Genomic DNA, 19,536 nt, shown 5'->3' on the forward strand with positions numbered 1-19,536 from the left:
TTCATAGTGGAGCAGTGGTGTGTGGCTTTGCAGACACCTCTCCCCTCCCAGAATGGCACTGCCAGTCTTCATTCAGGAGACCTTCTGCCAGAGGGAGGGTTCAATTAGAGTTGAGGAAAACAATAAATGGCTTAGTGAACATGAGGAGTTCAGTCTGAAGTGGACCTTCTGAGGAGACAGTCACTAAGGTGACATTTAGAAAAAATACAGCCCCCCCCCAAACAAACAAACAAACAAACAAACAATTGGGAAGCCTCTGGAAGGAAGACAATATTGGTGACTTTATGAATGCAAAATGAAATAAAGAATGCGTGTCTCTTCATCCTCAATCAAAGTTTTAGAACTTTGGCAATAGCCACACCCAGATTGAACAGTTCAGGGAACAGCTCATTGTGAATTTTAGTGTCTCTTTTCAACTCAGCCATTAAGCTTGGAATTGCCACAGTCCCCCAGCTCATTTGAGCATGGAGATTTGAATGGCTAGTTTTGCTGGGGGGTTGGGGGTTTGCTTTTCATTTTTTTGAGATAAATATCTTGCTGTGTTCGTTGGCTGTACATGTTGCACTTGACATGTAGCCCAGGCTGGTCTCAAACCCACTACAAGAGTCCTCCCTCAGCTTGAGTGCTAGGATTACTATATTATATTATGTATTATAGACTTTCATTGCCATGATTGGCTCTCTCTTGCTCTCTCTCTCTCTCTCTCTCTCTCTCTCTCTCTCTCTCTCTCTCTCTCTCTCTCTCCCCCTCCCCCACCCCCTCCGTCTCCCCCCTCCTTCTCCCCTTTCTGTGAGAACATGGGGTATCTATCTGCAGGCTCAGTGTAGAGGTCACAGTGACTGTGCCATGGCCCTCTTCAGTATACAGGTCCTGCCCAGGGTCCAGAACTTTCAAGTGAAGCCCAAGGGAGCCACAGGCTGTGTTTGTCCACAGGGTAAATGTTGTAGCAGCCGAGCTTGCGTGTACAGCTGCTTTTGGCCGCTATACCAGCTGCCAACTGGGTGGAGTTGCTGGCCCTTTCCCCAGAGTGTTTCTGGTTGAACCAGAAGCTAGACTCTCTGGGGCTGGGATGTAGTCACAGTGGTACAGCAGTATCGAGACTGTTTCAAAGAGAAAGAGGGGTGTGGAGTAGAAAAGTCCTGAGTTCCCCCCTCACCCACTTACTCCCCTGACCCCCAGTCATCTTTCAGCCTAGGGCTGCCTGAGGCCTGAGGTACACTGCAGAAGGGTGAGGTCTGGCGGATGAAGGAGGGGTCTGTAGGAGCTGTCCTCCGGGTTGAGTTTTTGGGTGTGCCTGGGTCGTGTTGATTTGAAGGTTTCCACCTTCCTTCCCAAGTGCCATCTCCCTTAAGAATCTGTCTGTGGTGTGAAGTCTCTAGTGGGAGGGACTTTTTCTAGGGTTGAGTTAGGGGTGTGGTTCGCCTGCCCTTGGGCTGGTTCCCTTCCCCTCTGTTGGCACGGGGCCGTGGATATTATGAGTTTAACCCAATTTATCTGGAAACAGCAGGGCTCTAAACACAGAACAGTCTTGTCACCGTGGTTCTAGAGTGATGCCCTGAGCAGTGAGGTTTTTAAGAGCAAGTGGCGGGTGCCTTTTCTTTTCATGAAGATGTCGCCAGCCTGCTTTCTCTCACAACCGCCATTCTGGGTGCATGACGTAGCAAGACTGCTCTGGAACTGAGGGTAATCCATATGATTTTCACCAAAGTTTTGCTCATTACATTTTGCAGTTGCTTACCAAGTTAGAACTGAGCGTGGTGGTGATGATGTTAGCTTATAGCATCGCTCATTTATTACGTTTTCCTCCACCTGCCGTCTGTAGAATCTGTGGGAAAATAGGTGCACTCATGTGTAGATCCAGATGTCTTGACAAGTTGAAGAGCAGACAAAACGTGGAGTAATTGTCTTGAAAGTCACATTGTTCTTAAGTTCCAGCTTCAGTAAGCACAGTTAGCTTTTGTGTATGATCTCATTGCAGTGGATGCTCTAAAGTGTGAGAGAGGTGTTAGATAGAATAATGTCCATATTTTACTGGTCAGCCATAATTGACAAAAGCTAAGTGCCCTTGGGCTTTGGGGTTCGAGATTGGTCTCCAGCTTGGCATTTAAGTAAATTCCAACATGAACAGTCCCTTCGGGACAGAGAGCCAGATGACCGACCTTGGAACCACCATGCTTCCCAGCATTATTGCTGAGAACGTTTTTCATGTGGCATGGGCAGCGGTGCTTTGGATCCTGTCTCCTGGCTTTTTCCCCTGGTCTTGGATTCAATGTGGATTCTTGTGGTTAGCACTTGAGTGGGAACCGGGCTTTGACTCTCATTGCTATGAGATACGTACAGCAAGTTTCCCACCCAAGTCCTCCTGCCCTCGTCTTGTTGAATGAGAGCTTGGGTTTTAGTTTATCCCAACGTCTGAATAACGTGGGTCTTTGCAGCATGCCATTCGGGCTTGAACGCTGACCTGCTGTGGCATTGGATGTAGTGCTCTTTGAGGGTATGGTGAAGTAGAAGTCCTTTCTTACCCACAGAGGTGTCTGAGGTACCCATTCTTCACGTGATACTGGAATTTCTGTCAGATAATGATGTGGGGAATCTTACTTTTCAGGTCCGGTCTTTCACCCTTTGCACTTGGTGTTTCTCTGTCCTGTTTTCTCAACCTGTCATGGCCTCTTAATTAGAATGTACTGCTAGAGGACAGGGCCTGTCGCCAAACGTGGTACATTTTATAAGGATGCACAAACGCGCCAGACAAGCAGCTGGAGTGCGAACTCGTCCAGATGCGATGCCGAAACTCCCCAGAGGGGCGCCTTCATTGTTTTCTCTCTTTGTTCCAGAAGCAAAGGCCGATAATGAACCGAGCTGTTCGCCAGCAGCTCAAGAACTGTTGACAAGGCTGGGATTTTTACTGGGAGAAGGGATCCCCAGTGCCACACACATAACTATTGAAGACAAAAATGAAACCATGGTAATGCTGGAAGAAGACACTGCATTTCCTACCTGCTCAGAGGCTGAATGAGGCCATAGTGCACACCCTACCAGTGTGTGTGTGTGTTGGGGGGGGGGGGGCGGGGGCGGGGGCGGGTGGGGAAGGGGGCAGGGCATGTTATCGTTTGGTCAGATGAGTTCTGGGCTCTTGTGTTTTGAAATTTATTACAACAGTTTGTTTCTAGGTCTTCGCAGGGGTGGTGGTGGTGGAAGTAGTTAAGGACAAACAGGAGGGATCAGAACTTAAGAAAATGTCCATATTAACCTGCTAGCCGCTACCCGGAGAGTATTGGCTACATGGTTTAAGGTGGCTGAACGAGTTGTTTGAAGTGATGCTCCTTCAGTCTTGAGAGCATCATTCCTCAGTTGACTGCTTTGGTCTATGCTGGCCTGTGCTCTCTTAGCTGTTGGGATTAGGGCTTGGGATGAGTCGGGGGCGGGGGGGGGGGGGGAGAGAAAAGATGTATAGGAGATGAGATAGAGACAAAATGAGGGGAAGTCAAATGGTTCATCCTCCCGGGAGGTACTCTCTGTCCGGGGGAGCACAGCCTCCTGCCACCTCTGAGTGTGCAAATCGCAGTGAGGGCCGGAGCTTCTGCCTCCTTCTGGGGTCTCTGTGAGGAGGCACGCATTGGGGAGGTGTTGAGACTACAGTGGTTACCAGTCTCCTTTCCTGAACACAGAGCCCATAAATCTTCAGGAATAGAAGCCATGCCGGTCCCCAGGTTTTCTGAACGGAGGTCACATAACCCATCCGTCTTCTGCAGGCTTTAAATGAAAGGAAGTCTGCTTGTTGGCAATCTCTGTTTTATGAATTCGTGTTCCCACTGAAGTATAGCTAAGACTGCCCTCAGAGGAGGCAAGCAGAACAAAAACACGTCTCTTTGAGCGTTTGGAAAACTGTGTCTGTCCCTGTTTAGCTTTCTAGAGGTTCAAACGTGTCTCCATTTGTCTTGTGCTTAGTTTCATCGTTTTAGCATCCAGAATAAAAACATGTGTCGAAGCATGCTGTGGGAGCCACATTAACTCTGCTTCCGTTCGCCTTGCAGTGCACAGCCCTGAGCCAAGGCATCAGCCCTTGCTCCACGCTGACAAGCAGCACCGCCTCTCCCAGCACCGAGAGCCCCTGCTCAACCTTGAATAGCTGTGTCAGCAAGACGGCAGCCAACAAAAGTCCCTGTGAGACCATTAGCAGCCCCAGCTCCACCCTGGAAAGCAAGGACAGTGGAATTATAGGTAAGAAGCTCACCGCTTGGTAATGTAATGGCTCGATGCACGTGGGCCCGACTGTTCACAGGCACCTCAGGAGAGGGATTCAGTGGGGTCTGTGAAGGTCATCTGCAGATCCCGCCCTGTTCTTGCAGACAGCTCTGGGCAGGGTTGTGTGCAGCCAAGAGAATGAAGATCCGCTTTTATATTCCTTGACGTGTATTTTTTATTGCTGGGCTCATGTGGTTTAAAAAAAAAAAGGGGGAAAAAAAAAAACCCAAACGAAGAAAAACACCTTATCAGGACTGGCCTGTGAAAACCCTCCCACCTCACTGGTCAGTTTATTCCTTGGGCATCAGGTCCCCTCAGGACACCACAGCAGGGTAATGAAATCTCTGTGTATGAAGCAATTTTCATAGCCCAATCTCCTTGCTTTTTCCCTCTGGTAACCTGTAGATCCTGCGTTCTCTAAGGCTTGCTTATCCTAGGATCTGGCCACTGTTTTGAGGCCAGGGTTTTCTAAGGAAGCCTTCCCTGAGCCTCATATGGTACACACGGTCCTGCTGAGGTGGGTGTGCGGAGACTTAAGTTCTAGGTGGCTTGGGTAGCATTGAATCACACACATCATTGTCTAGAAAATCAAGGATTTTGGTTAATTCATTAGTCTGTAGACCTATGAGATTAGAATCTAGTGGCCCTAAGAGCCTCTGTTTCCATATCCCAACTCAGACAGATGGCTGTGTGATTCTGCAGGTAGGCTCAGGAGTGACTGACAGAGGTCCCCAGCTTGCTGGCTTTCTGACAGTGACCGAGCAGATGGGTGAGACCCAAAGGCATGACTCAGGCACTCTGTTCTGTGATTGTGTTGATTTCACAGTGGGTCTCTCCTGAGAAGTTAGCAGCCTTCCCTTTGCTGGTCTATGCCCAGTCTTTGAAGGACATGCACATTCGTATGTAGTCAAATAGACCTCTGAGCTCCATATTCTCCAGGCTCCAATCACCTACAGTTTTATCCAAGTATGATTAAAAAAGCAAATCTTGAGTTCATCCAGTTTAGACTTTGAAGATGCCCCGAGAAAGTACTGGGGCAGGGTAGGATGTGGGCTCACTGTAGAGCTCTCCTCATCTTGGGTAGGACTCAGCTTCAGCAAGGAAGCATCTTTTACTAATGTTGGTGGGATCTGACTCTTATGGATTTGTTTTATGTTGTACTCATTGCAGTATCAAAATGTCGTGTGCATACCGTAATGTTCACTCAAGCTAACTTCAAAATTATGTACCTGTCATTATAAGCTGATCTTAGAACATGGTCACCATCCCCTCCAGAGACATTGTATATCAGTTTGAAATCACCGTTTCCCCAGGATCTCCAGGCCTAGTCAGCTAGTAGCCTACTTGCTGTCTGTGGTTGAGCCGACTTTGGACATTTCGCATGAATGGAGGATTTGTCACAAATCCTTTTCGTTTAACTTCAAGGCCTTCCACTGAGCTGACCCAGCCAGTTGGCATTCTCGTCGACTTCTGCTGCTTATGAATTCACTTCAATGAACTGTTCGTGCATTCCTGCTTTTCTTGGGCTCCGTTTCTGCGTTTTCCACCATACATAGCTGTACCTTTGATGTGAATTCGGTGGTAGCCACATGACTTTCCTAGCTCTTGAAATGTCACGTCCTTCTGAGAGTTTAATCTTCCTTCAAGGTTTTGCTACCTTTTTTTTTTTTTTTTGAACAGGCTTCTTATTTTTATTGTTAGTTCTAGAATTGGCATTACATGCCTCTTGATTTTAAATATGCCATTGGGGGGCGGGGGTCAAACATTCTCAAGTATTTCCAGTCACAGAACCACTCATCCATTATTTGTTCTCTCTCACTCAGGTGCATTGCTGAAATTTTGAATCTGTTTTGCGATTCTAGGGATCAGACCAAGGCTTTGTACATGTGGACCAAGTGAAATAGAACCAGGCTACACCCCCAGCCCCTACATGCATTTATACAAAAAAGCAAAAGCCCTGGCCTAGCTGTTTGTATTGCCAGCCAAAGATTAAGCTGCCAGGAGGCTTTTAACTAACACTCGATTTAATATAATCTTCCCCAATCAGACTCCATATTATATGCTCCCACAGCACCACAGTGATTTCCCTCAGTGTGCTTGTTAGTTAATTATGACTCCATATGGATCGGGGTCTTGTTTTTCCAACTCTGTTCTGAGTTCTTAGCCGAGTGCTGGGAATAAGAAATTAAGGAAAGAATTGCTGTTACTATCCAGTTGCACACAAGCAGGGAACATCTAGTTGGTCTACAAACAACTATTCAGGATTCCTATTTCGAGTCGGTTCGTTAAAACGTCTACTACCACAGTGTCTTAAGCTCTGCTTTGATTGAAAAAAAAAAAAGTAGAACCTTTTATGTCATTGATACTGCCTTGTGCTCCTTGTGCTCCTTGGCTCCTTGGCTCAAACCAACATGTTCCCTTAACCTTGGCTAAACATGAAGAGCTGAAAATATTGATGGGAAGGTGGGAAAAGCGAGAGAAAGGGGTTCGAGGTCTTTTACGGGAGATGGGAGACCTTAGCTCCTGGGGCCAGGCTTGCACCGCACAGCACAAGACTGTAAGGGAGGCACATGCTGGTGACAACATGCCTCTGTTCTCTCCCGTCTGTGACCTGTGCAACCAAAGTCTGTTGCCAAGGTGTGGTAGGGAGGAGAAGGAAAAGAAGCAAGAATTTCCTCCCCGGGCTGACTTGAGCTGCAGGTGTTTGAAGAGGCAGGAGCGGTGGGGCCAGAGGGGAAGAGCTTCCTCCACGATCAGTGCGCAGGGGAGCAGGTGCCAAGGCCTCTGAGCCGACAGGTAACGGGTTGTACTTAGGGTTCTGCCGTGGCTGGGGTGGGGTGTGCTTTTTTGCCATCTGAAGAGCTTGCCGACGTTATGAACTGCAGCCCGTGATCACAGCCTTTGGGCATCATTGATGTTTAAGAGAGTAAAATACTCAAGAATACCCCGATGTCAGTGGGCAGAAATGAAGGTAAAAAGCTGGTTCCCCGTCGGAAGGCCTGGCCTCAGCTTTCTCGAATGAGTTGGTAAGGAGCTGTGTTCCAAATTAGGCGAGTCCTGGAGGAAAGAGGAACCAGCTGTCTTTAACTTTCCATTTTAAGTAAGGTAAGCCTTAGGAACCAGGGCAGCCAGCGTTGGACGGTGGGGCCATGCGATGAGGTGGGCTGGGTAGGGCTACCTCGCTATTGCATGCTTGGGGCAGCAGAAGGCTCAAAGCACAGTTGACTCAGGGCATTAGGAGACGTTCCAAACAGTGCCAAGCTATCCTTGAAAATTCCTGAGCCTCCTCCCACTGTTAGGCTGATTTCCAGCATGCTGGTTGCATTTAACCTAAATCACTCTCTGCCCAGCCGATGCAGGGAGAGGAAGCCTCTGCGGCCACATGCCCGGGCAGCTTCCTCAGGGCTGCTACAGGTACCCCATTTACAAGTGGGTTTCCACTGTTTTGCAAAGGGCCATTGACTCATTAGAACTTATGGGGCACCCTTCCAGTCTTGCTCTAGGAGACCAAGGCTTAATGGACTCTGCCGCCCCCTTTCCAACTCTGTCGTGTCCTTCAGAAGGAACCCCACTTTATCCTATGTCGAGAGGTTCAGATTCTCCCAACATGAAAGTCTTTAGAAGGCAGTGGTTCAGTCATGTAGAAATACTGGCTGAGCAGATGGGATTAGCTGCATTTTCTATGAGTGTCTTTAATTTTTTTTTTTTTTTTTTTTTTTTTTTTTTAGTAAAGTTCCTTACTTCTTACTTATTTTGGAAGCATTGGCAGTACCTGGATGTTAGTGTCTGGTTTCCAAATTTGCAGTGTGAAAACCTGCCAAACGTGAACCCCAGCTGTACCTCCCTAGTCACAGTAAAACAGCTTGTAGTCACTTGCTTTGGAAAGAAAAGCATTTATAAAGAAACAGTCTTCAAAGGTGTTCCCTCTATGCCTAAGAAAACTGTTTTCTCAGGGACACTCCTTTAAGTTGCTTCCAGCTGTTAAAATGGAATTGTAATCTGTATTAATCCCAGCTTAGGGGAAATGGCCTATATGTATTCATTGGAGTATATGTGGAAACTAATCTGACCTTCAAAAATTGCTAGAAGTACTGTGTTTTAAGGCGTGTTCTGAATTGAATGTGTTTAATTTTTCTGTCCAGGTGATGATAAATATTTTTGTATATGTATTTCAAGAAACTAGACCTTTTCTACTTAGGAAGACAGAGGGTAGACTCGTTGAGGAGACACACAAACTAACCCTAGCTCTTCTACTGAGATTTCCTTTATATACATATATATGTGCGTGCATGCCGGGTGTGTGTGTGTGTACATACTACACCATTGGTGCAGGTGTCAGAAGACAGTGTGTGTGTGTGTGTGTGTGTGTGTGTGTGTGTACATACTACACCATTGGTGCAGGTGTCAGAAGACAGTGTGTGTGTGTGTGTGTGTACATACTACACCATTGGTGCGGGTGTCAGAAGACAGCCTGATGGACTCACCCTCCTCCTTCTGTCTTTATGGGGGCTCCCAGGATTGAACTCAGGCTGCCAGGTTTGTGTAGCACGTGAGCTGTCTCACTTGCCCCAAGATTTAAAAAAAACAAACAAACAAAACCAAAACAACCCACTACATTTTAAAGATTCTTCCTCTCTATTAATAGTAGATGTACCAAGAAGGATTTCAAGGTAGCAATTAGAGACACTCCGGCTGAGGGGGTCCGTTCAAAGCCTCGTCCCTTACGCTCCTTCTTCACTGTCCGCTTTGGCCTGTCCAGGTTTTTACTTGAGTATTCTGCAGCATCCGGCACCTCCTCCTCCTCCTGAAAGGTGGTGTTGGGAAAGCCCCAGGGAAGCTGGAGGGCTCTGCACAGTGGCTCTGTTCCCTTACTCTTTGTGTCTCTCCCAGGTCATGTGTGTCACCTGCCTGACCCCCCTCCACACCCCGCCTTCCCCAGCTGGACCATGGAGTCTGCATCCCGGGCGATGTGGCTGTGGGCAGTGAATGCTGATTTCAGCTCCTTGGGTGCCTCCCTCCCTCTGCTTCCCTGGGGTGCTGATCTTTAGTCCCCTCTGTTCATTTAGAAGTAGGGAGCAAGTGTAAGCTTTGAGGGGAACATCTACGTGGAAACATCTCTCTTGCAAGAATATGGAAACATTTCTCTTGCAAGAGTGGCTAAGTGTTAAGCTGTGGGGCCCTTGGGCCATACCCTGCCGCCACCTGATGGGAAGTGCTAACATTTGCTTTCCTGCAACAGTTCCTCAGAACATAAAACGTCGTCATGGACTGACTTTTATCTTCCGTTGACTCTCTCTGCCTCCTTCCAGGCTTGGGAAATGAAAGGGATTCTGGAGGTAGCCCTCGTCTGTTCACTTCGTGACTTTGTGTCTCCAGGGAGGTGATCAGATGCAGAGGTCTAGGAGGGTAATCTCATTGTACTTTCTTTTCATTTTAAACTTGTAAAGCCCACTTTTTTGATTTTTATACTTATGCTGCTCTGGTGCCACCTGTATCCCCCCCCCCCCCATATTAGAATGCTGTGAAATTGATTTGGTAATAACTATTTAAGATGTTTCAAATCTGGGTTAATACTCATTTTGCTGCAATTTAAAAATCATCGTTAATTATAGAAGCCTTTTAAAATCTCTTGGGTAAAGGAGCAAAGTTTCTCTTTACATTTATGATTTGTTAACACAGTCAGCGGGAAGAAGAAATCGCTGGCAGGTTCCAGTCACAGCGTCTGCCCTGATGGCAGCCCTCTGTGTGTGTGGGTTCTTCTGGCTGTTCTGTTCATAGTGGCCAGCATGTGTGGACGGACACCCGCTGTGTTCAAGGAGCACATTTGTTCAGCACTGGGACGATTAAAAAAAGAGAGAGAGAGACATGATATCTGTTTTCAAAATTGTCTCCCTGTGGGACTATGAAATTATCAGTCCAGCCAGTGGCTGAGAAGAGTGGGTGCCTCTCATGGAAGATCCTTGCTCCAGGTGCATAATAATGCCAGCTACTGTGTGCCATGAGCCCTTGCAAGGAGTCGGGAGCTCTGGGGCCTCCTTTGAGTGTGCCAAAGGCTCCAGTGTGGATGCAGTCTGTGTATAGATTTGCAGAACTTCACCAAAGCACTGTGTAACTTCTGTGAGGAAAAGTCACACAGTCAGGTCTTCAGACGTTTTCTGGAGACTTTGATTGCCATGCCAGATCCAGCTGTGGCTGTGTTCTTACTGAGAGAGGCCAGTCCAGTCCTCCCCCTCCCACACTGCCCTGCCTGAAGCCCTTGGTTCCTTCAGGTATTTCCACAGTTGAAGGGCCTGATGAATGTACCTGGGAACTGCAGCTGGGTCCCTGGCCTTGCTGCGTGTTGTGGCAAAGCATACCTTGCGCAATGCGGGTGAGCGCTGAGCTGGAGATTCGGTAGAGAGATCTGGCTGTCACAATCCAGTGCACAGGGTTCCCAGAACAACACCCAAAGGGGCAGGACTAGCCGGAAGTGCCAAGCTGCCATTCTGGGACTGTGCAGGAGGAGAAGCCAGGCAGTCCCTGAAGGTTCCCAGGGCACCATCCGGGCATTCCCTCTGGCAGGAGAGGTAGCTTCCATTCTTCCCAGGGAGCCTTCTCCTTGCTGAGCTAATAGATATTAGGAGCTGGGAGCAGGTGAGCCAGGGTTTGTGTGTGGCTTTTGCCGGTTTGCAGTGTGGTGGGCCTGGGTGGGAGATGTGAGAGATGTGCATTCCTGCATTCCTTGTCGGGAAGATGAAGCCACAAGGAATTCGGCCTTGCAGTCTTTACCTCTGTCGGTCCGGGAATCCAAAGCATGCCCAGGTATCCTGAGCCACTGCTGGTGTGAGGTGTGAGTCCAAGGGAGGGGGCTGAGACCTTTGGTCCGGCCAAGGACGTAGAGAACTGCTGCAAAGCTGCCTTGACTCAGTGCTGACTTTTTCCTCACAACCTCAGGCTTCCTTTGCTGCACTGAAATAGAACTTCTGAAGGTGTCACGGCCCTCCATTGGTCAGCCTAAAGAAGGCACTCCGTAGTGGCTGGGTGTCCCTTTGTAGCCTGTGTCTTCCCGTCTCCCACGTCCATAAGCAGCCATCATATCCCTTTCTTGTTTGCCTTTTAATTCATGGGTCTAATGTTTTAACATTTAAGCTCTTCCTGTCATCCATTCGACTGAATTTGGAAGTTAACAGATGTTTCAATGCTACTTTATTTATTTTTGGTTATACAGGAAGGGGAAAGAACTATTGTACTAATAATTTAAGAGGCACTTGAACTATGACCTCCTATTTAAATGTTTCCAAACCCAGGGAAGGGTGGGGTTCTCTTGGAGCTCTTACTTTGAATGTGGAGAATGAGTGACAACCTGTGGAGTACTTGAAATAAATTCCAGTTTGTTTTCCTCTCATTTAAAAATGTATATTTTTGGTTATGTGTTTTGTAGTAAATAAACTAGAGCGGTGTGTGTACATAACTTATCAGTAGATTCAGGAGTACATGTCCCAGATTTTCTGGAACTAGTGTGGCGGGATCAGAGTAGTGTTCTGAGGCTCGGTGACACTTCAGGAGTTGTGAGCGTTCCTGTCTGAGGGTGTTACAGGAAGTGAGTTAGGATATGACAAGGGCTTAGAACGGAGCCTGGCACACCATGAACACTTCTGCTGGCCATGTCAGCCACTGTAGTGAGCATGTTATTTCTGAAGGATGCTCATTACTTGATTGCTCCTTAGGGGTAAACAGTGCTCACTCATAGACATGTAGTGAGCCAGGAGTTTTCTGTGGAGGTGCAAGTCAGACAAAGGAGATGAGAGCAGAGACAAGATGAACTTAGAAGTCAGGTCATACAGTTGTCCTTGCTTTCCCAATGGTGACCAGAGAGTAGTGTTGAGTTCCCGGGTAGCCAGTGGAAAAAGAGAAACACAATTGCATGAAGTTATATCTGTAAGATGGATGTGTATCCCGGTGTCATGTGCCTGGGGAGTCAAATCACAGTGCCATTTCTTAAAAAGGGGAGAGCGCAGGCGGAACCCCAAAGCGTTTGTATTTAAGATTCTGTTCTAGGTGTTGTGTCCACATGCTGTGTGTGCATTTCCTCTGCACCTGTCTTTCCTCCGTAGCTCAAGATGGATCCTGCTGCTGTGTGCAGCTAGGCCTGGTCATCAGGCTAAACATGGGTTCACATTGTAATCTGTCTAGCTCTCCTTTTTTTTTTTTTTTTTTCTTTTGAGACAGGATTTCTTTGTGTAGCCTTGGCTGTCCTGGAACTAGCTCTACAGATCAGGTTGGCCTCAAACTCAGAGATCCACCTGCCTCTGCCTCCTGGGTGCTAGGATTAAAGGCGTGTGCCACCACTGCTCGGCTCTGTCTAGCTTTCTTAATGCTCTTTTAAATCCATGGTGTGACTTAGGTCCTAGTGAGCTCCTTGGCTCTGGACCTGCACTGGTTTTTCTGATTCAATTTTAAGGGAACCTCCAACATAGAACCTGAAATAAGGCAGAGATGGTTAAGAGAAGCTGAGGAGGAAGCAGTCACTGTCTCCCTTTACTTAGCAAATTATTTGGTGGCGGAGTGGATGGCAGTTCTTAACAAGATGACCTCCTAACAGCAAATCCTCCTGTAGCCACCACCTCTTACACAGCCCCTCCTCGGGTCTGAGCCCGGGCAAGCCAAGGAGGCCTTGCAGATGCGTTGATCGCACAGAGAGAGGAGCTTGTGTTGGATGTGCACTGGCCCTCTCCCTAGTCTGCCTCTGTACAGTAGGGTGGACGTCTAGCCTGGCCACCGCTGGTCACGAGGATCCTCTTTGTGTGTGTGCCTTCCTAGCTCAGGAAGGTCTTTTGTGTGTGAAGGAGCAGATGGTTAAGTGTGCAGTCACTGCAGAGGAAGAGAGACACCATCCTTGGCGGTACGGGAGTTTTCAAAGGACACATTGAGAGAACGATGCACATCGAAGCTGTAGCGAGCAGCACCGGGCCCCATTTATCCCACGGTCACGTGGCACAGTCTAGCCTGACAGCCTGATGGAGTGTGTACAGAACTGTATGCCTGTGTACAGCATCCTACACGTGGAAGAGTGGTTAAGACAAGGTGGGCGACAAGCTTTGGTCAACAAAGGCTGGCGTCTCTACCAGCTGCAGGACTGAAACGGAAGTATTGTGGGTGCTTAGCGGATTTTAGAGTATCCATTCCTTGGGAGATGTCATGTAGAGATGTTTTTAAGTTTTTATTTTCATATCATTATTATTGTTGGTTTTTTGAGACAGGGTTTCTCTGTATAGCCCTGGCTGTCCTGAAACTCGCTCTGTAAACCAGGCTGGCCTTGAACTCTAAGAGATCCATTTGCCTCTGCCTCCTGAGTGCTAGGATTAAAGACGTGCATCGTCACTGCCCGTCTAAAAATTTATTTTTATTTTAAATTCATATGTATCTGTGTGTCTCTGTGTGCGTATGCATACATGTGACATACAGAGGCCAGAAAGCATCAGATCCTTTGAAAGTGGAGTTACAGGCAGTTGCAGTTGTAAGCTGCCTGACGTGGTTGCTGGCAACGAAACTCAAACTCAGGTCGTCTGGAAGAGCAGCCAATGCTGCTGAGCCATCTCCAGCCCCTCCTGTTTAAAGAAGTCTTCAGATTCAAATGTTGCCCTAGTGTTGTTGTTGTTGTTGTTGTTGTTGTTGTTGTGTGTGTGTGTGTGTGTATATATATATATACCTGGCTGTGTATGCACACACATTCTCCAGACTGGCTGTGCTAATAACCTAAGTAGGAATTTGTGTTGCTGTTAGCCTGGAATCTCTTACAGTAACATGTTACTTATCATGAGAGCCAGCCCCCTCTCTCTAGGAGACTGGAGCATCCTATGAGGAGGTGTACTTCTTGTGTGAGGGGAGATGGAGTCACTGGCCTTTCTCTGTCCCACTGGCTTGCTTCTGGGGCTTTAGTTGTACCTGAGCTGAGCCCAGAGTCCACCACCTGGGCTTTGTGCAGTAGGACAATCCCACCAGGCTTCAGGAGCCTCTGGCCTCTGCTCCCAGTGCCCTGGTGATGTGGCCGGTGGACTGCCTCTCAGTCACAAGCTCCCTAGTGGCAATGGGGCTACTCTCTTCTCACCAGAGCCCCTGCTAATGAACGCTGCCCTTTTCCAGTGTCCACTAGACGCGGCTAGTTCAGGGTTAGGGCTGTAGCTCAGCAGTAGAGCACTTCTTAAGATGTGCAAGGCCCTGGATATGATGATGCCCAGTACCACAAAATAAACAGCAATCAAAATGGCTACTCCAAAGGAGCCTTCTTTTTCCAACCACTGCGCCTGCGCCCGTGGTCGGGGCTACCTTCTCTCATCCACGCTTCTTTCTCTCACTGCTGGTACTTGAGGGTTTCCTCCCATCACATCCTGGATGCCATGTAGAACGCTGAAGCCTTGGCTAGGCTCTCCCAGATGTTCCCAGCTGCTTCCTGGGACCCTGAGGCTGCAAGTCTGCTGTAACAGGAAGTGGGGTGGTCTAGGTCCCTGTTCCTACTGGTTAGGATCTTAACTGGGACTGAGGTATTTATCATAAGAGCACAGGGTACTAAGGGACAGCAAATGTAGAAAAGCATCAACTGCCCTGAGAGGCTTTTTAAGAACAGGTGCCACCAATAAAATAGCCAAAACAGGAACGCCAGACACACCACCCCATCCTCGTTCTGGACACCACCCCCCTTCATCTTTCCAACATTTAGATGTTGGGACAGCCCTGAGAACTTAACTTATTACAAGATGTCTTAGGAAAAGCACTCAGAATTCCACGTAGTGGACCTAAAACAATTTGTTTTATGAGACAGACTATATTTTTATGCTTTTAACTTATTAACAGAGTTGCTATTAATAATGAATTCCCATAAATAAACAATAAAGTCATTAATAAGTTAAACCATTCCTGTAAGGCATTAGTAGTCCCTGGCATAGAGTAGACCTCCAGTGAACGGCAGCAGCATTTCCACTGTGAGGAGTCACAGTGAAGGCTTGTTCTGCATACATGTAAATTGTCCATTTCACAACACAGTGAAGGCTGACTTGATTCCAGAGAGATGGAGGCGTGGTTTATTATTGCTAGAACGTGCGGGAATGTTGAAATAATAATCTTGGGTTCTCAAAAGTTGGAAACTGCCCCATACCTCACTAGTTTTCACTTTGGTTAGGTGTAAGGCCAATGGTCCTGAGCAGGAAACAGTAAGTAAGGCCAGTGAGATATAATGTCTGACTGCAAGTGGAACTGAAATATTATTTGCTCGCTCATTCATTCATTCATTCATTTATTCAATAAGCAAATATTTATTGAGCACTTATCATACCTAAGATGCTGCACTGTCCAGAAATGGAGAAGGTCAACTTGAGGTAGGTATACTACAAAGATTCCCACACGGAACCTGTTTCTAAGGAAGGGCTTATAAATAGGAAGAAACCAGAGAGCTGTCTGTCCAGGCTGCAGCACAGCAAAGGCAGTCAAGGTGTCCTGCGGCCACAGCAAGGAAATCGTTCGCCTTCTAAACCTTCAGGAACATTTCAAAAATCAAACCATTCCGTCCTTTCGGTCCTGGATAAGTGACTCTGTCTGAGCGCATTGACCAGTTGCTGATAGAGTGTGCTCTTCAGAGTGTGTGGATAAAGCTGCTCCCTCCAGCCTCTGCGTCTGAGTGCACCTTGGCCAGCTCGCCCCCCTTTGCCAGGATCCTGCTCAGAGGCCTGGGCTGCTGGGATCCAAGCCGTGCGCACATTAGTAGGCATGGCTCCTGTCCTCAAGGACCCAAGCCAGCATTAGGTCAACAGCTGGGGCAGCACTAGTGGCTGGGTGACCTGTAGTTACAGGAGATTGGGTACTGCTCAGGCCATCCGAAATCTAGGAGCGTCTGCCTGTAGCAGCTATGTAGGGTGAGTACTGAGTACTGGGCTTTGCTTTCCCATGTTCCTCTGTGCTTTTGCCAAGATGTTTTTAAGTTGAGTTCTCCCCCTCCACTCTCCCCCCACACCCCCCAATCCCCACCCTCGTGCTGGCTTGCTTTTTGTAGAAGTTAAATTTTAATTCTAAAACCGGAGCAGACCTTCCCATACTGGGCCTTTCCCTGCTGCAGTCACACAGATTTTTCCATCCTGTGTTGCAGAAGGAAAAAGGCAAGTTGATCTCTCTAGACGATGCTGAATAGACGTTAGAGTTCTTCGTTTAAAGGATCAGCGTCTCTTGACTTTAAATTGCATCTTTGTTTCCATACCCTGCCTCTTTTCTGCAGTAACTGTTGTTGTCTCTCCCCCAGCAAATGTTTGTTTGGATAGGGTATTTAAAGATTCAGAGGAATTTAATGAGATATGAGCAATTCATCTTGGTTAAAGGGAAGATTCATTATCTCCAAATTATATAGATTCGCTGTTAAGTCGCAGATACTTCCAGGCAGCTTTTTCATTATCTTCTATCAGTTTTTTCCCCTTTTCCTGTGGAGTGATTTAGCAGTTTATTTCCCCTGATAAGCAACGCTCTTTTTAATTTACCAAAATACATTGTATGAAACATACTTTGATAAAAATCTGTGTCGACCAGAAAACTTTCCATTGGTCCTGGGGGAGGGGTACGAGCGTGTCTTAACTCCCAGCAGTGCCTAGCCTCCTTCAGAGGATTTTCAAAGTATGTTGATTTCTCATTTCAGCCACAATTACAAGTTCATCGGAAAATGATGACCGGAGTGGCTCCAGCTTGGAATGGAGTAAGGATGGGAGCCTAAGGTTAGGGTTTCAGAAGGGACTGCTTCATGACCGGAGGGCGGCGGATAACTGCTCCCCAGTGGCAGAAGAGGAGACCACTGGCTCAGCGGAGAGCGAGCAGCCCAAGGCGGAACCCTCAGCTGGAGATGGTCCGGTCCCTTATTCTCAGAGCTCCAGCTCGCTAATAATGCCACGACCCAACTCAGTTGCAGGTAAGGCCACAGCTGTCCCCCGGGGCTTATCTCTCCAAGCCTCGGGCTTCTGGGTTCCCTTTATTTACACCCCCAAATTAATCCAGACACAAGCCAGTGGTGTGATCTTTTCCTTAGGCCTCAGTTTACCCGTTGCACACACAGAGGGTCTTTTAGTGGTCCCTTTACTCTGAATCTCTTTGTAGGTGAGGTGGAAAAGCTTAGAAGCTCTGCCCTTGGGGTGTCTTTTATTGAGAGTGAAGCTGACACCAGCTCAGAGGATTGCTAATTCAACTCTAAAACTTGGTTTTGTGTGGTTGAGGCCCATCACAGCTGGGAGGTCAAATGCTTCTGTCACGCTCAGCCGTCGTGGAGCTCACAGCCGAAAGCGTGTGCAGTGGGAGCTCACGAGAGCAGTGTGTCGCAGCTAGAGATAGGGCCACGTACACACGCACAGCGGCACGGGTGGATAGTTGGGCGGGTCAGTGGCCCATCCTCCAACAAGGAATATGGAGGGGGGGGGGCGTGACGCACCACTCTGCGCCTTTTGAAGGTCTTTCCTGTCTACGTTTGTGCTCTTGGCTGCATTCAGAAGAGGTGCTTGTTCAGGTAGTTCTTTGTTACCAGCATAGTGCTTAGAAGTGTCCCCTACCACCGTACTGACTCCTTGTACATCAAAGGCTCTTCCTGTAATTTATGCTGTCCCTTCAGTATGTGCTAGGTCATTCTGGCTGCTGATGGGTGGTTTCATTTTATTTTTTTATGATGGAACTCTGAAGCAGCTGGTAAATAAATAGCCTTAATGGAAAAGTTGCGAGGTACACCTCTTAATTCACTTTCAAAGGAAGCAAAGTGGCCTTGTTCCAGAAGAGGGATTTGGCCCGTCTGCTAGGGAGGAATAGTAGAGAGCATTATGTGTATTGATTGATGGTTCTTCCAAAAGCTCCCCTGTCCCCACTACTGGCCTGCCCCTGCAACATAGTACGAGGTACTCAAGATGCCTTAGGCTGTGGTTACTTGGTTACAGTGAATGGGTCACTTGTAGACTCCAAGAATTTGACTGCTTTCGTGTCCTCAACAAAACAGCACACTTACATTCAGGGTAACCCATCTACTTTGAAAATTAGGAAACTCGTTAATGCAATAGTTTTAGCGATGTTAACCGTACTCAGTTGGGGATGACCTGTCCTGCTAGAAGCTCTTTGGATGTCTCCGGCTGTGTGAAGCGACAGTGAGTGTGAGCTGGATTCGTCCAGAGACTGCCTGGCTTACAGAGCAAAGCTGTCTGGTTTCTGCTGTACCCACCCGGTGTGTCCTGTGTGTGCCCTTGAGCTAGAGCTCCTTAGGAACGGTTGGCTTTCACCTCTGGGTTTGAGCTGACTCCGTGGCTTGATGGGTTTGCTCATTTCCCTCTTGAATTGTGCTGCGAGCCCAGTGCATACTCACAGGGGAGGCAGGGGGCTGTCTTCCCTTGAGCTCCGGTTAACTAGTGAGGAGTCTGGTAGCTTCTCCATGGCCGCCTTCCTGCCACCAAAAGCACACCTCAGCCAAGAGAATGGCACCATGTGTCAGGGTTTGTGGAAAAGAATAATGTTCAGTTGTGTGGACTGTATTCAGCTTTGTTTATACAGTAGATTCAAGGCAAGCTGCAGACAGGGAGCACTTAGTGTTCAGATTGAAACCAAATGTGAGGGGCCATGAGGTAAAATCTTGTGGAAGTATTTGCGTGTTATCATCCATGCAAACACCAAGTGCCACTTGGTAGGAAGCTGGCCTGTGGGTTAAAGAGAAGCCTCTGTTGATAACTGTCCACATGGGACCTGGACCTGAGGTGAAGGGGCAGAGGTAGTCCCTGAGCTCACCAGCCATTCCTGTAATTTAGCCTCCTGAAGAGAAGTGTAAAGAAGGAGTTCTTTAAAAAAAAAAAAAAAAAAAAAAAGTCAGTTAGTATTAGAGATTGTGAAGGATTTTTTAGAGTTGGATTAATTTGAAGTGTTGCCTATCACTTCAAAAGGAATGACATGGACTTTTTTTTCCCTTCCTTAAAGGCAGGGCTCAAAGACTTAAAAATTGCATCTTGGGTAGTCTAGAATTTGGCCAATTGATTTTACTATTTTTTTAAAAAGTTTTTTTTTTGTGTGTGTGTATGGGTGTTTTGCCTGCATGTAGGTATGTGCACCGTGTGTCCATGGAAGCCATAAAAGGGCTTGGGGATCCCCTGGAACAGGAGTTACAGACAGTTGTGAATGTGTGTACCATGTGTGTGCTGGGATCAGATATCAAGCGCAGTGTGTGTGTGCATGCATGCATGCATGGGTTCCCACACGCCTCGTGCACGGCTTAGTCACAGAGGTGTTAGCCGTGGGTTTGCTGCAGTGTGACACTGACCTCCG

At 47.7% G+C, this 19,536-nt stretch overlaps 1 protein-coding gene across 1 annotated transcript in view; it reads left to right on the forward strand.

Moving 5' to 3' along the window:
* Tanc1 (tetratricopeptide repeat, ankyrin repeat and coiled-coil containing 1) overlaps nucleotides 1-19,536 on the forward strand; it is a 191,404-nt gene that overhangs the window by 114,835 nt on the left and 57,033 nt on the right. The window contains exons 5-7 of the mRNA XM_059260505.1: nucleotides 2,835-2,965; nucleotides 4,035-4,221; nucleotides 16,898-17,164. Coding sequence (XP_059116488.1) covers nucleotides 2,835-2,965; nucleotides 4,035-4,221; nucleotides 16,898-17,164 — 585 coding nt within the window. The remainder of the gene's footprint in view (nucleotides 1-2,834; nucleotides 2,966-4,034; nucleotides 4,222-16,897; nucleotides 17,165-19,536) is intronic.

Source organism: Peromyscus eremicus, chromosome 4, assembly GCF_949786415.1.
Source record: "Peromyscus eremicus chromosome 4, PerEre_H2_v1, whole genome shotgun sequence".
NCBI classification, from domain to species: Eukaryota; Metazoa; Chordata; class Mammalia; order Rodentia; family Cricetidae; genus Peromyscus; species Peromyscus eremicus.